This window comes from Pholis gunnellus (genome assembly GCF_910591455.1).
Source record: "Pholis gunnellus genome assembly, chromosome: 3".
NCBI lineage: Eukaryota > Metazoa > Chordata > Actinopteri > Perciformes > Pholidae > Pholis > Pholis gunnellus.
Window position 1 is genome coordinate 10,753,168 of NC_136529.1, and position 15,674 is coordinate 10,768,841.

Sequence of the window (15,674 nt, forward strand, 5' to 3'; positions counted from 1 at the left end):
AATCCAGAGTGGTTTATTGGTTATACAACTGGCAGGTTCGCCAAAGCACCATAAGAAACTTAGCAATAACCAGCCTGTGTATATTTCAATGGCAGCAAGATGCGTTCAGGAACAGTGGTTTTAAAGCATGAGTAAACGGTCCAATCAGAACATCACACCTTCATGAAAGGGTTTAATATATCCTCAAACAAAAGCACAACCTAGACAGCAGCTTTGCACATTTTGCACGCTATGTGCTACACTTTTTACAGCTGGCTGTATTTCTCAGGGAACAGAGATAGAAATTAATTGAAAGACGAGCCAAACTGACTCTGTAACAGTGAGAGAGAGAGAGAGAGAGAAAGGGAGGGGGAAGGGCAGCAGGACATAAACTGCAGCCATAAACAGGGATTAGAGATGAACACGCAGATACTCACTCACTTTCATCTGAAATACCAGCCAGGACTACTGTTGCTGCTGCGCTGTGTGTGTGCACACGTGCATTCTGACCGTGTATGTGTGCAACTATGTAATCATGTGTGGGGAATATGTGGGGGAACAAATCAGCTTTGAGTGGTTGATCTGGAACAAAGTGGCTCAGGAAGCAAGCAGAGCTGTGATTTTATTCCCTAATGTCCGTGAACGACATTTATAATCAGGGGTTTATAGCGCACAGGTTCGAGAGGACAGGCAGATTTAGAGGGACTCTCACATTGAAAACCCACCGGGAGACAGACGGACAGTAAAGACGGACTGAGACAGCAAAGTATAGCTCAGTGAAAACACATTTAGAGAAGCAGGACAAATTAACTGCCCACAAGTTGGTTAACAACACATTTTACTTTCTTCTTCCTTTCCTCAAACATGTCTCTAACTGTAAGTGGTCAGACAACGCAGGCTCGCTCTCATGACCAAACTTTTCTTAAGTGTTACTTTGGACAGGAAGAGGAGGATGGATTTCACTCATAAGTGTGCAGACACAGTAAATCGGTCCAACAGATTTCTGTGGGCTAGCAGCGGGGGCTATAGTCATAATAAAGTTGGCTGCATAGATGTGCGGCCTAAACCCCATGATGACTGTGATGACGACGATAGCGAGACTCCACTAAACTCTCAGGTCATATGACTGTGCTGCTGAGGAGATTTTAACCTCGGGGACAAGCTGCCTAATCAGTGTGAAACAACATTTCTTTCTGTTTGTCAGTTTCACAAATAGGACTATTTTTCGCTATACTGTTTTTTTGTCTCAGTCACAAGAGCAAAAGGAACCATTAATTGCTCACAAAAAAAGGGAAAGAAAAACATTCAGAAGTATTCACTCAAGTAGAACAAAGAAGTGACTTTTCAGCTGGAAGAAAATCAAGTAAAAGGAGGATACCGAGGGGCTTTGGTCCCAGTCCCGTATGTGTCCAAGTGCTGCAAAAGAGCAGACTGCTGCAGAATGTTAAACACTAGTGCTGTGTCAAAGACAGCATAGTCTTACTCACATTAAGAAAAATAAAACAGCTAAACGCCATACACTATTTACATATTTTAGCTCAGTGCATAATGGATATCTCTTCCATTTAGTCCGTATAGAAAACTCACTTCAGCATGAAGTGTCACAGGCGAAGAATGCTTGTGTTTAGAATTGATACTCAATTGGTTCTGGCATCAGAAAGCCCCCAGCCAGCGCCTTCCTTATTAAGTAACAGACAGAGACTTTGTTTACATGCAGAGTGCTGCTGGGCTGCAGGCGGTGGAAGGTCCCTGCTCATATTAACTTTCTGGAGGCTGAACTGCTGCCATCAGCATTCATGTGACTGTCAGTGGCAGTGCTAGAGGCTTAACCATTCACAGACATTTAGGTATTCTTTGAAAAAGAAAAGAAAGAAATACACATGCAGTCTGAGGGAAGGAACAATTGGAACATTATCGATGTGAAAACACAGAATATTCTTTATGCGAAAATAGAGCCATGACAGGCTGAGAACCGTTTGGTAGCTTTATACTGTAACAATCAAACTATGACTTCTGAGAGGGCAGTTTGCTTGGCTTTTCTGTAGAAAATATACAAATTGTACAGCATCCACACAGTTACTCACATCTGAGAGACTCAAATGAAAAGTGAAGTACCTTATATACTTTTGACCTGGTCACAAAAGTCTTGCGAATCTTGTGTATTTCTACTCTTCTCCATTTGAAACAATGCTAAGCTTGGACAAAGGAATCCTCAAAAAGGTGGATGAAGCTAACATAAAAAAAGTCTTTCTACCGTTGGATGGTGGCTTCAAAAACCTAGATTATTACGCCTACCGGGGTGAGATGCAGCAATCACTAAAATATGCTCAGAGAAGGTTTGGATATAAAAATACAAGAGAATAGAAAACAGAATATTTTGGCTTTGATTATTAAACAGGTTGGTCAAAACACAAAAAAAGGAATCAAACAGGGTGAGTCAGTGGTTTCTCTGCCATCTCATTCATTATTTTCAGTGCATCACCTCTTTTTCGTGCCTCTTCGCGAACATTCAGATTTCAGACAGGCGGAGACCGCGAACACCTATTTTTGAGCGCGCTGCCTGGCGAGTCGATTCATGAAGCAGCAGGTTATCGTTGCGATGATGACGATGCCCACAAACAAGGCAGAGGACACTCCGACAACCAGAGGGATGAGGAGGAGGTCAGCAGCTGAAAGATAATAGAAGGATGCAGTGATGTGAATTACATTCGTAAAAGAAAATACATTATATAAATTATATTATAATCCGTTGTCAGATGGGGAAAATGTACTTTTGTATTACCAAGTAAAAAATAAGTCTCCTTTGGGAATAACAGTGATTTGTTTGGTTCAAAACAATACGGATAAAGACTTTTTATATAATACTTTCAGGCAGCACACATATTGATGAAAAGCAGATAAATGGACTGTCCTGCTGGATAAAGTAAAGCTCAGTTATCTCTAGTGATTCAGTCATCTCGTGCTGGATGATCATGTCGTGCTTCTGACAAACATTATATACATATTTTAGATTCATTACATACATACATTTTGACTGACTGGATATGATTCAAATGCATAAAAGATCCAAATCTACCACACAAGCTCCATTCACGATGTTTTCATAAAATTATATTCCTTTTAAATGCTGATATAAATTGCCATTAAAAAAAACTTGCTGAGGCGGCAACAATAAGTCAATTAATTGATCAAAATAACTTTTTTGATAATTGATTCATAATTTCAGATTTCCCTGTGGGACAGTAAAAACTGTCCTCTTGGTCCTTGAGTTCAAAGTCCCACAATATTAAATTACTGCTTCATGGGACAGAAAGTGCCTATGTACATATTTAAGATGTAAATACAGGGGAACCATGTCCTGCTGTCTGCTACTTAAAATGTACAGACACTTCTCAAGGTCAAGAATAAAGGCTTGAAATTTACACTTGACGTTTACACTTGCGCTGCCCTCCAGCTTGTGACCGAAGGTCAGTGGTGGAAGAAGTATTCAAGTAATTTACTTAAAAGTTCTATATTCAACATTCAGAGCATTAATATTGCAGCAAACAACTTTTTTCTACATAAAGATATAGTGGAGTAATGTCTACCTTTAGCAGAGAATGAAGTCACTCTCCCTCTGTGTGTGTTGTAACCAGAGTTTCTCTGTGCTTTGTTTACATAGCCGGGCCGGCTGCGTGTGCATGTTAGTCTCTCTGTTCTGCCCCACGGACTAGCTAATGTCTGCCGCTCTGCACTGCGCTCATATGGCGGTTACCACTGATAACGCAGTCCTGGCATGTCAAGGAAGCGTAGTGCCCACCCTCCAGTTCTCCCTCAGGTAAACACGGTTAGCTCCGTCAGCACTGTTGCCGTAGTTTTCACTGTTCGTGCAGCTAGCATTGTTAGCTGCTAGCCACCGCCTCAGCCGTCGCTGAAAGGATCTCATTCCGTACAGAGAACTTTTAAAGTATCAAAAGTAAAAGTTGTCATAACGCAGAGTGGCTACTGTTAATGTTACAGTAATACATCATTGGATCATTATTATTGTGGTACTGTGGTTAGTCATGGTGGAGCTAAATTTAACTATTTTTGGTAGCCTAATCTGTGACAATGGATCATATTTTGTAAACTTAGGTATCGTAGGTTTTCTGTGTGCAAATCTTTTGATTTTGAGAAGTAACTTAACTATAGCTCTTATATAAATGTAGCGAAGTGAATACTCAAGTAAAGTACCTCTAGATTTGTATTTAAGTACACCAGTTCGATCCTGGGACCACCGGGATGAATCTGGATAAGGAAGGTGAAGAGCAGCACTCGCCTCTTTACCCTGAAGTACTCCAGTGGAGCTGCTCAGTAGCTGACAGATCAAACCGTAGTTGTACTGGGCAGCTTCCAGATGTGAATGTATGCGTGTTGGGAGTGTAAATTAGAGCTACGATCTCAGCAAAACCACTTCAAAAATAGTTAATAAACTGTATCTGTTTGTAATCCGTTACAAGTATCCAAGATCACTTTGGTTATTACATAAAAACAAATCGTGGGAGACTCTTACCTCTGGCATACAGGTAAACAGTCACTGCATTTGACTCGGCTTTGGCCCCCGTGTTGTACCAGCCCCCATGCTGGTCCTGACCCCACGCCTGGGCATGACACGCATACATGCCCTGATCCTCCATTGTTGCTGTGTGGACCCTCAGTCTGTAGCTGCCGGCTGACAGGCGGTCGACGCTAACCTCGCTACCGTTGGCATAGATCTCTGCGACACCGTCGTACATGAGGGCAGCTACCAGTATGGGTTTTTGCACCACAGGGGGGTCTGGTAGAGCAACATCAGATGCTGGGCTCGGTACCTTCTTGATAACTCGTTCAGGGATTGGCCACCGCAGCCACTGCACCTGTGCCTGGGCGGGGCCTGTGGTCGTCACGGTGGCGTTGCAGATCAGGGTGATGGTGTTGCCTCTTTTTAAAAGGGGGCCTCGAGAGAGCTGAGCCACAGCTGCAACGAGCACATCTGTGGAGGGTAGTGGTACATTGAAAGAGGGTGAACTGAACATTCGTGACCGTCAGTTCGACAAAACTGAAAGTGTAGCGAGCACGAGTTGCTGATGAATAGGAAGAGAAACAAACCACAGATTCCAGTTGGCAGTTTACCATTAAGCATCAGAATGCTGCACTAAATTATTGTGTATCCCTGATGTTAAATTATTTCTTCCTCGAGGTCCTCGAGCAGAAAATGTAACCAACAGTGGAAATAAACAGGAATCACTGATATAGATGAAGCCTGTGTTTCACTCGGGACGCGAGTAGCAGCTCTGACCTTTGCTCTTGAGGTTGACGGTGACTCCCTCAGACCTCTGGGTGAGTGTTGCAGGAGTAGACACGCCGGGGTTCGTTTTTCCAGCGTACACGCTCACCACACACCGGTACACCCCCGAGTCTAAGGGCTGGGCTGAGAACAGCTTCAGAGAGTACCTCCCCTCTGACACTTTCTCCATAGAGCCCCCGCTGGCTCGGCTGAGGTCGTCCCCCCAGCTCACAACGCCGTCTGGGCTCATCCGGGCCACCTCCACCTTAACAACGTAAAATACAATGTCTCAGGATGTGTTGGGTTGAAAACTGAAATGTTGTTTATGATACACAATTTGCTCGAAGCAGTGAAAACTTATACTGGATGATGTCGATCAAGTGCTTAAATTATGAAAAACATGTCAATGTTTGAGTGCTGCTGCTGTTTGAAGGACAACTCTCAAGTGTCACTTATTAAAAATGTTGCCAGAAAAAATTTCAAATCTAGAAATGTGTATGAAAAGGTGTTTCATCTTGCCGTTTGTTCAAGAACTCATGCATTCACTTACACATTTAAAAGAATACGGTATGATACTTATACCTCAGTAACACTGTGCAGGTGCAAAACAAACTTGCTCTACTGTAAACAATCGCACACACTGAGCAATAAACTATAATACAAATGAGTCAGCAGAATGAGAATCGGTACCTCGACTCCACCGCTCCAGGCTACATCGCTGCGTACCGATCCCCTCTTCATCCACTGCACCAGCAGGCCTGAGTTTACTTCAGACGGCAGCCCCAACACCTCACAGGTCAGGATGAGAGGGGAACCCACCTGCAGGGTCACCTCCCCCTTGGGCGAGGACGTTATACTCAGAGACTCCGCTGGGGAATGGAGGAGGTGGAGGGAGACCGCTTAGTAATAATGAAAGCACAGGAAATCCTCCTCGGTGGAGGGCCTCAAACAAGCACTCAGACTGTGACAGTAAAACTTTTCACAGGAAGCGATATACTGTGGGTTTCTGTGGGGAAGCTAGAGTGGCCTCTCTTGTACATTTACACATTTAATGGCCAGGATCAAATGGATAACCACTTTGCCCTTTTCTATTATTGCTCAATGAAAGAAACTCGAGCATGTTGGCGAAATGACTGTGTTGTTTCCTGAGATACATGTAACGCTCTACAGTAGAAGGTGCAGCACAAATGAGAAGTGCAACTTTGTTTCATGAATTGAAGATGTTTCATATTGGAAGCATTGATAACCGGGTATAAATGGAAGATATCAACACTGGTCCATTGTGTGAGCGAAGCCTCATTCAACCACAACACAGAGCTGCTCAATAATAGACACATTATGCAAACAAAAGGAGACGCATCAGACTATTGTAATCGTCAGACAACAGGGGCCAGAAAATACAGAGCTATATAGTGATTGTCAGAGAAACAATGCATGCACTGATGAGATTAGATGCTTCAACTTCAGCTCCACAGTTATTGCTGAAGAGAAGAAAAGAAATTTGACCTAAATAACTTTTAGCTCCAATAAGTAGTTACTAAGTACTGAGACGTTGTTTGCACCTCTCATCAGCAACACAAGTTAATTAAAAGAACATTTATAAAAATGTGGTTTGAATAATTAAATATTAAACTTAAAAAGCACTTTCATAGATACATACATATATATATATATATATATATATATATATATATATATATATATATATATACTCTATGTAACCGTATGTTAACTTCCCTATCTAAGATATTAAAGCATTTTTAAGGAGGACAGAGCTGTTCTGACACTAATGGACACATCAGTCTGACAGAGAGATAGTTGTCTTTGCGGCCTACAAGAAGCCAAGGTGGGAGCAAAGATTGCTTAATCCTTCAGACCTACACCAGCTCTTTAGAATTTAAATTGAGCGAAGCAGCGAGTTATTCTGCTGCTCTGCCAGCCAGCTATCGACCCCTCAGATCCAGCTGGACAATCAGCGAGAGCTGAGCATCAAGTTCAACAGTCAGACAGTTTGACAGCTGACACATAGTAAGTAGAATTTTGATAGTTTCAAGGTTCTCAAATGTGAGAATGTGCTGCTTGTTGTAGCCTTACATTATAGTTATTAGTATAGTAGAGTAAAACAAGAGATTTGATAAAGTCACCTCAGAGTCTGAAGATACTGTGATGGGCATCGTTCACTGTCTTATAGATCAAAAGATGAATTGATTAATCAAGAAATTAATCGTCAGATCAATCGATCACGAGAATCATGAGAGAGTAGTACAATAGTAAGATATAACAGTAATATGTACATCCATCCACCCAGCACGGGAGGAAACACCCAGCCATCCAGGCAGCTAATCAGAAAGCCCAACACTCATTCAGCCAACACGCTGACTACAAACGTGTATCCAGCTACATGTTTAATCAGCCCCCCTATCAGCCAGCCAGCAAGCTAGACCTTCAGTTAAGCTGTAAGTAACACAAACATCCAGAGCTTCAGCCTGAAACCTGGAAAGAGTCCAATGTACTCAACAGCACTACAAGTCCAGGCCGACCGACGCCACTGAGAAAGAAGAACTGGCCAGCAGAAACCAAAGTGTTTTGCTTTCATTGTCTCCGGTTTATCTTGGAACTGGAGCGGCCAACGTCACTCTCTTCTCAGTGTTTTATAAAGATTGTCTCGCTAACTTCATCAAATGTATGTTGTTTGAACAATTAAACTGCAAACCAAATATCTGTGCAACACGCTGGTTGCAGTAGGACCAATGGCACTCGGCCCAAGCTGTCATTGTTTTTAGCAAATGTCAGCACAAACAATGGCACAGTTTCCCCAGTTACACTGACCTAGTTGCTGAACGGTCAAGTTGCCAATATCCAGCGTCCTTTGTGCTATCTTCTGCCACGATCGATCAGGGTCCCGAATCAACTGGGAGGCCTCACAGAAATACGTGCCGGTGTCTTGTGGCTGCACGGCTCGCATCTTCATCACGTACACGTCCAGTCCCGCCTCCCCGTTCCTCTTCTCCAGCGTGATCTCTCCGTCATCGTACCGCTTCTTGTACGAATGTCCGGGGACGACCCCCAGCAGCTTGTCGATGGAGATAATCTCTCTGGCGGTGCTGACCTCCCCTCCCGCTCCGCTATCCAAACCCTCTCCGGGACCGCGCTTCCCGAACGTGATGGACAGATGGGTGAGCTGCTCCGACTGGATGCCCGCTGAGCATGTCAGCGTTAATTCGGCCCCCTCTGGCACGGGCTGGCCGGTGAGCGAGCGGGTAAAACTGATCTGGAGCGTGTCAGGGATCACTGCGGGTGTATAGAGAGACAGACAGACAATTACATCAACAGGAGCCAGGTGGGAGGGGAAAAAATGGACCAAATCTAATTTCTATTGCCGTTTCTATGTTTAGAACACTGAAGAAAGTTACTGAGAGTGACTGCAAGCCGTTCACTAACCTCAGCTTTGGGCACAAGCTTTGCCAAAGCAAGATTAGCCAGCTAATATGAAGATAAAACTCTTAAGCTGCATAACAAACACCCAGCATCCTACAAACATAAACTTAGTGGTACACAAAGAATAGAAACAGGATTGGTAACCATGTGGATGGCCGAAAATTGCCAAAATATAGTGGAAAGCTTGAGCAGATGGATCTTCGTAGGAAGAAAGAAAAACTCCAGATGGTAAGCGTAGATTTGAGCTTAGACATGAGGAATGTCATCGAGCACCAAGTTAAACACACGGTATGATTAATAAGCGTCATTCATCTGGCTGATGTAGAGCAGAGATGCAATAACCCCCGTAACAAACGGCAACACAGCGTGCTGGTTTCCACTGTGTGTCGGCTGAACTGTGACAGCCGACACAGTTCAACTAGGGCTGGGTATCGTTTGAAACTTTGAAGCAGAAGTTGGAGATACAAAATAATTGTTTTGGTCGCTGAAAGAACAAAACAGGAAGAAGCTGAAGGCTGATCTAGATATGTTTTAGATCATTTTATTGCAATCATCAGGGTTGTTTTATTCATCTTTTTTCCTTATTTATTTCATGGATTTGTTTAGTGCACCTCTGTTTTCATACTTTTCTGATGGTTACTACAAGTAATATGTTAATATTCTATCAGTTCCACTTCATCCCTCTGATCTCTTCTGTATTATTGATCCCTGATTACTTCTGTCATCTGTTTTATCTTTGTGTTGTCAGACAGGCCCCTCTCCAGGGATATCCTCCATTTTCCTGATGTCAAACAAATCCCATGAAAGGACCAAAAAAAAAAAGTATGATGGAAATGATTCCTCTGTGCCATAGAACTCCCATGTTCTTCCAAAAACTACCAAGATATATCTCTTACCTTTGACAGGCACTTTGGCGCTGTAGTTCCCCTGGTAGGTGATGTCCGTGCTGGGTGTGTAGCATTCATACTTCCCCTGATCGTCAGCTCGGAGCCTCTGGATCACTAGCCGGACTTTGTCCCCCGAGTCCCTCTCCACCCTCACCTCCCCACTCTTCACCCGGGCCTGGAAAGGGGCGTAAGGGAAGCCCTTGTCCCTGGTGGACACCACTCCCATCTGCCTCCCACCGGCGTCATCCCTGATCAGGAACCACTCAAAGTCCTGCGTGCGCGGGCCATCGTATCCTGATACAGCACAGGGCAGGGAGAGGGGGAACCCTGCCACGCGGTACAAGGTCCCAGGAGGAAGAAATATGTCGCGACACACAGCGCACTGGAGCCCTGTGAAAAGACAAAGGGAGGGAGAGCAACGAGTGTGAAAGACGGGGACCAACCGGCAGGACAGGTTGGAAACGGTAACAATGTGAACTATTGTGGGTCACAGCTTCGCCTCGCAGCATGTTTGCTGCATGGACTCACAGATCAATATCCTGAGCTGATGACTGGCTAACAGGGAATCAATACATTAAATAGTGGAGGAGAAACAAACACTCCAGCTGGGGCAGGGCAATGACACATTTCATAAATAAATACTATCATCTATGTGAGTCTCTTAGCTCATATTAGGGCTGCACAATTAATCAAAATGGCCTACTTCAATTTTCAAATCGCAGCAGGCGCATTATTTGTTAAAGGAGTAATGTGTGTCAAAACACCATTTTGAATTAAATATTGTCCTGGTCCACACACATCATATTCTACAGACTTAAGAAAACATCTTTGTTTGGTGCATATCCCCGCAGAAAATCACACCATAGAGATTTTATCAGGTTTTTCCAATAAATAAGAGAATATCTTTTCTAATTTGTTCAGCCCGAGCTCATACGATGGGTGTTTTTGATCAATTTAAAAAGGAAGTGCTGCAGTGAGCTCGTTTCAGTAAGATTTGCTGAAACTGGTTGTCTCACCGCAACACAGTGATCCAGAAAAGCGGCATTCACAAAGTGCTAATGCTAATATTCAGTGCTCAAATCATCAAAAAGTGATGGTCATTGAGTGCATTGTTTTGGAAGGAGTGAATCTTGAAACTGCCAATCCCGCTCTCCATACTGTCCAATAGAAACCTGGTAACATGAGGGATTGTATGAGTATGAATATTCAGTGCAAGTGCCTCAGGAGTTTCAAGCTTCCAGGTTCAAGAATCATGATATTTCACTGATTCATATTGTCTGGCTGGTTCATCACCAACTTCCCCAAAAGCCCTCTGAAATAGTCTAAAGGCTCAGACCGAGCTATTTAAATACTGAAACCCTGTTTTAGCCGCAGACATTTAAACTTCTCACGCCATTGATGTTCTCTCATGATAAGGGTACTTACACAAAGTAATAATTTCCTCTTTCAAAAGAAGGAAACTGAGACATCATGAATCATGCTTTTAGACTGGCTCTGCAGACTTGCTCTCTTTAAGCGATTTGTATTATTGCTTTGATACACAAATGAGTTTCAATTCACACATTTTTTGCAGCATGACGGATTTTTCAGGTCACTTTAACCGACTGATAAACAAGTCAAATGCTAACAAGAAGAACACGATGGTGACAATTTGAATAAAGATAAAGAAAAAACATAAAACTTAACAAAAATGTAATTTAAGAGTATAACAAACTATGGAAGTTGTATACAGTAAAAACTAGCAATACAATGCAGATGCTTAATCTCAGGTTTTGGGCTGATACCAAGCAGCAGTGCTCTCTTTTCCCCCAAAAGCTGAGAAATAAACATCAAATAAATAATGCAAATAAGATGTGATCATCTCAACATAACAGTCAACTAACTGACACTCAGTCAGACCAACGAACACACACCCTTTAAACGTCACCTACAACTGATAAAACTACCTGAACAACTAGAAATACTAGATGGGTGCGCTTTGGCACTCCCCGTCTGTCTATGTGTGTGTGTGTGCGTCAGACCTAAAACAACTGGAGCTTTCTCACAGGCGGGCCACCACAACACGCCCCTACATGATGACATGGGAGACGAGTGGGAGGCTTAAGCGGATCAAGTCCTAATTAACATTGGGCCTGGACTGATAGGGCCGGGGGACACCACAGCTCGGAACAAGGCTCAATACTGTCTGGACAAGGCTGTCTGGACAAGGCTCAATACTGTGCAACACGGAGGAGCGGAGCCCCCAATTTTTCATACTAAGAACACGCAAAGAGATGCATGTTGGACCACAGGACTGAAAAAAAAGGAACCATGTCTACTTGGTCATTAGATAAGATTATGTGATTATTAATACCGTGAGCAGGGAGATACAAAAACTGTGACTCAGTCTGATATGTTCTACTTATGTCTAAACTGTCAAACAGTGAAGAACTATCTTAAACGTGAGGTGCAAAGTTAATAACAGAAGACATGTTAATGCATCAGCTTCATCTGTTCTGCGTGTTTGGGTTGTGTATACAATAACTGGAGTCAAACAATAAAACCTTGAAAATGAGGGTTGGTACCACTCCCATAAAACGACTATGATGTTTACCATCGCGTGAACACCATTAGACAGCCCTAGTGATGTGGATACTTTTGATTGGGACTTCCTAGATGCCAATTGTAGGCCTACTGTCCAAAAACACCTTGTTTCCCTGACACTACCAGCTTCACATCCATCACACAGCCTGTGGTCCTCAGAGGTTTGTGTTTGATGGTGGACTGTCCTATCTGTCACTTTGGATTGTAGGTAATAAACTTGCAGACCACCACAAGAATGTGATCAAGTGTACCACAGAAGAAGCGTGTACAGGCAAACATAATAAAAAGAGGAATAAACGGGGCCAAATAAATCTAATTGGTCTGCTTGAATAAACAATCATGCAAATGCATCTCCGTGTGACAGATGGCGAGGCGGTTTTAGTCATTGTGTGCAGAGCAAACAGGTACAACGCAGCCCGCACGGCTGGCTTTACTCACCCCAGTGTAGAAGTACGAATAATATTGTTTTCATCGAAGCCATCACGGTCCTCATCTTCCCCCCCGATGCTCAGAAGGATTACGTTGAGTCAGATTTCTCTCTGCGCGTTTATCGTCGCACATACTTCATCCCGCCGCGCGGAGGCCAGCTGTCTGTAAAAAAAAAAAAAAAAAACGACACGAAAGACGTGATTATTTGTGCGATGAAAGAAATGCTCGCATCAGTTTAATGTGCAACAATAGCGGTGCACGGAGGGCAGAGAAGAGAGAGTTGGGGTTAGCGCTATCAGCTAAATGCAAAGCGGCGGGTCGATATTCATAACGTGGGAGGTTCGATTACCTTTCCCGTGCACCGTCGCATCTCCGTCAACACATCGTCTGCTCCATGCGGGGTTTAGATCATATCGCCTCGACAGACAGACATGCCGCCGACCAGCAATGGAGGGGTTGGCATCACAGGGGGTTGGTGTGTGTGTGTGTGTGTGTGTGTGTGTGTGAGGAGGAGGAGGAGGAGGAGGAGGAGGAGGGGTTGGAGGGAGGAGCATGCATGCAAAAAAAGGTACCGAGAGAAGAAGTCAGACTGGAGCCATTGGTGAAGAAACGACGGTGACATTTTGAACCAATGGTAACAGAGAAGCAACTTCAGACCGCAAGAGGTCCCCACAGCAACAAAACACACTCTCACACACACAGTATACATGTATGTGTATGTGTATATGTATATACATATATGTGTGTGCATATGGCATACTTAGATATAGTATGCCATTGAAGGGTTTCATAAAATATGTTGTAGCATAGTATGACATAAAAGGTGTAATAACAATGCGAGTATAAAATGCCCCAAAATTGTCTTAGGCCAAATAAATGTTAAAAAAAGGAGTAATAGTGTACTTTGCCATAAATAAACAACGTAGTTCAAAGTGATAGCCATGAAAATGTCATAGTATAGTATGACATTAAAATGCCCCCAAACAATGTCATAGTTGTGTATGCTATAAACAATTAAGTAAAAAGTGTCATAAATATATCCTAGTATAGTAAGAAACATGGCATACTATACTATGCCAGTATCAAATACCCCACAAATAGTCATAGTAGTGTATGACAAATAAATGTCATAAAAGAGTAATAGTGTACTCATACATAAAAAAGTAATGAAATATGCCACATTAAATGACATCAAACATAATATAAATACAAAATGAAATAAACAAATGTTGTCATAAAAAGTGATATACAGTGCAGTAATATATACAGTATAGTATGCCATAGGAAAGTGTCATAAAAAATGAGGTATGTATGCATGTATAAAATAGTTGTATGCCATCAAAATGTCACAGTATGCCATATATCTTAAACAATGTATGTAATATGAATTAGCCATAAAAATGCCATACAAATGTCATAGTAGTGCAATAAAAAAAATGTCATAGTGTTGTTAACCATAAAAATTGCACACAATATTTTCTAGTATAGTATGCCATCAATAGTGTCAGAAATATGTCATGACCTGAGGTTGTGGGTTCGATTCTTGTGTAGTGCAGTGACTTTAACGTCCAACACCCAGAGTGAAGAGGTCAAATATGCTACAAAACAGTCGTGGAGTGTCAGTGCTCAGAGTGATTGAAGACTGTGACCCATCCTGTTGTTGCAAAGATATAGAAGAAGGAGGTTATGGAACAGAAAACCATATATGTTCATGATTTTCTTTATAAAAATGCGACAGACGTGACCCCTTATGACACATCTGAGTACATTCATACAGAATAAGGACAAGAAGAAGAAGACGGAGACGTGGATGAAGTGAGTGAAGAAACTTTGAAACTGTTTTATGAGTTTTTACTGATTTTTCTTCTGAAATACATACATGAATACCATGACATTTTTCTCTGACATACCATACTATTATTTTTTTAATGGCATACAATAATATGAGGTTTCATGCTATATTATACAATTAATTTGTATGGCATACTATACTATGACATTTTTAATGTTCTACTCTACTATTATTAATTATGGCATACTATATAATTAATTTAATATGACAATGACAATCATTTTATGACAATTACAACTTATGGAATACGATAATATATTTTTATACATACTGTATTATTTTTTAAAGCCATATTTGAACATGGTATTTTCATCACATTTTTATGGCATACCATATTATGACTAATTATGGGATACTATAGCATGGCAATTATATGACATTTATTACGGCATACTGTATTTTTAATGTCCATGTCAATTAAAGGCATACCATTTCTTAAATATTATTTGGACATACTATATATTTTTTCCATGGCATACTTTAGTATGATCTTTTTCATGGCATCTACATGCACCATATCATTTATGGCTGACTTATGATTTTTGTTCTACCTTGGAGGTATCTGAAAAACTAAAACCCTTTTGAGGATCTGTGCCTGTATTAATAACTGTGTTCAACTTGTACATGATACAAAATACCATTTCACACAATACTTTTTATTTTTTATTTACACAAAAACAAAGGTACTATATTAGTATATTTTACCGAATACATTATTTACAATCTACATGACCTGCAAGAGGAAAGAAATCCAGAATCAATAAACTGGGAAATAAATATGCAGACATTCTGCCAAAGAAAATGTGAGTGTGGACAAGACCAAACAGGATGAATTTTGGAATAAGATGACAAATAAGCAGTCCACATCAATGTCCTTTTATGTTTGCAACCTTGGAGGGATGAAAGCATTCAAAATCCTGCTTATGTAAAAGCACAGAAGTATTATCATCAAATGTACTACCAATAAATTATAATATAAATATATATAATAAAGTCATTTTTCTGCAAAAAAAGGAGGCTACTGGAGAATCCACTTGTATTAATTAGCTGTTTTTTGGCACTTCTCTCTGCTCCAGATGATGAAAACCAAAAGCTTGAAGCTGCAACCTTTTAATCAGTATTTAAATGAAAACTAATACATTCAAGTTTCATTTTCATGTTTAAAAATGCATCATTGCTGCCTAAACAGAGAGACTCTATTGACAATAGACAATAGAGGACT

The 15,674-nt window shown here is 41.6% G+C and overlaps 1 protein-coding gene across 1 annotated transcript; it reads right to left on the minus strand.

Moving 5' to 3' along the window:
* Window position 1: 1 nt before the first annotated feature.
* On the minus strand, window positions 2-13,070 carry igsf8 (immunoglobulin superfamily, member 8). Its single transcript, XM_079186608.1, has 8 exons — window positions 12,950-13,070; window positions 12,610-12,762; window positions 9,598-9,978; window positions 8,093-8,554; window positions 5,954-6,132; window positions 5,276-5,528; window positions 4,511-4,969; window positions 2-2,648 (listed from the first exon to the last, which is right to left on the minus strand). Exons 2-8 carry the CDS (start codon window positions 12,662-12,664, stop codon window positions 2,521-2,523), a joined length of 1,917 nt encoding a protein of 638 aa, XP_079042734.1. The 5' UTR covers window positions 12,665-12,762; window positions 12,950-13,070; the 3' UTR covers window positions 2-2,520.
* Between the last annotated feature and the right edge of the window lie 2,604 nt (window positions 13,071-15,674).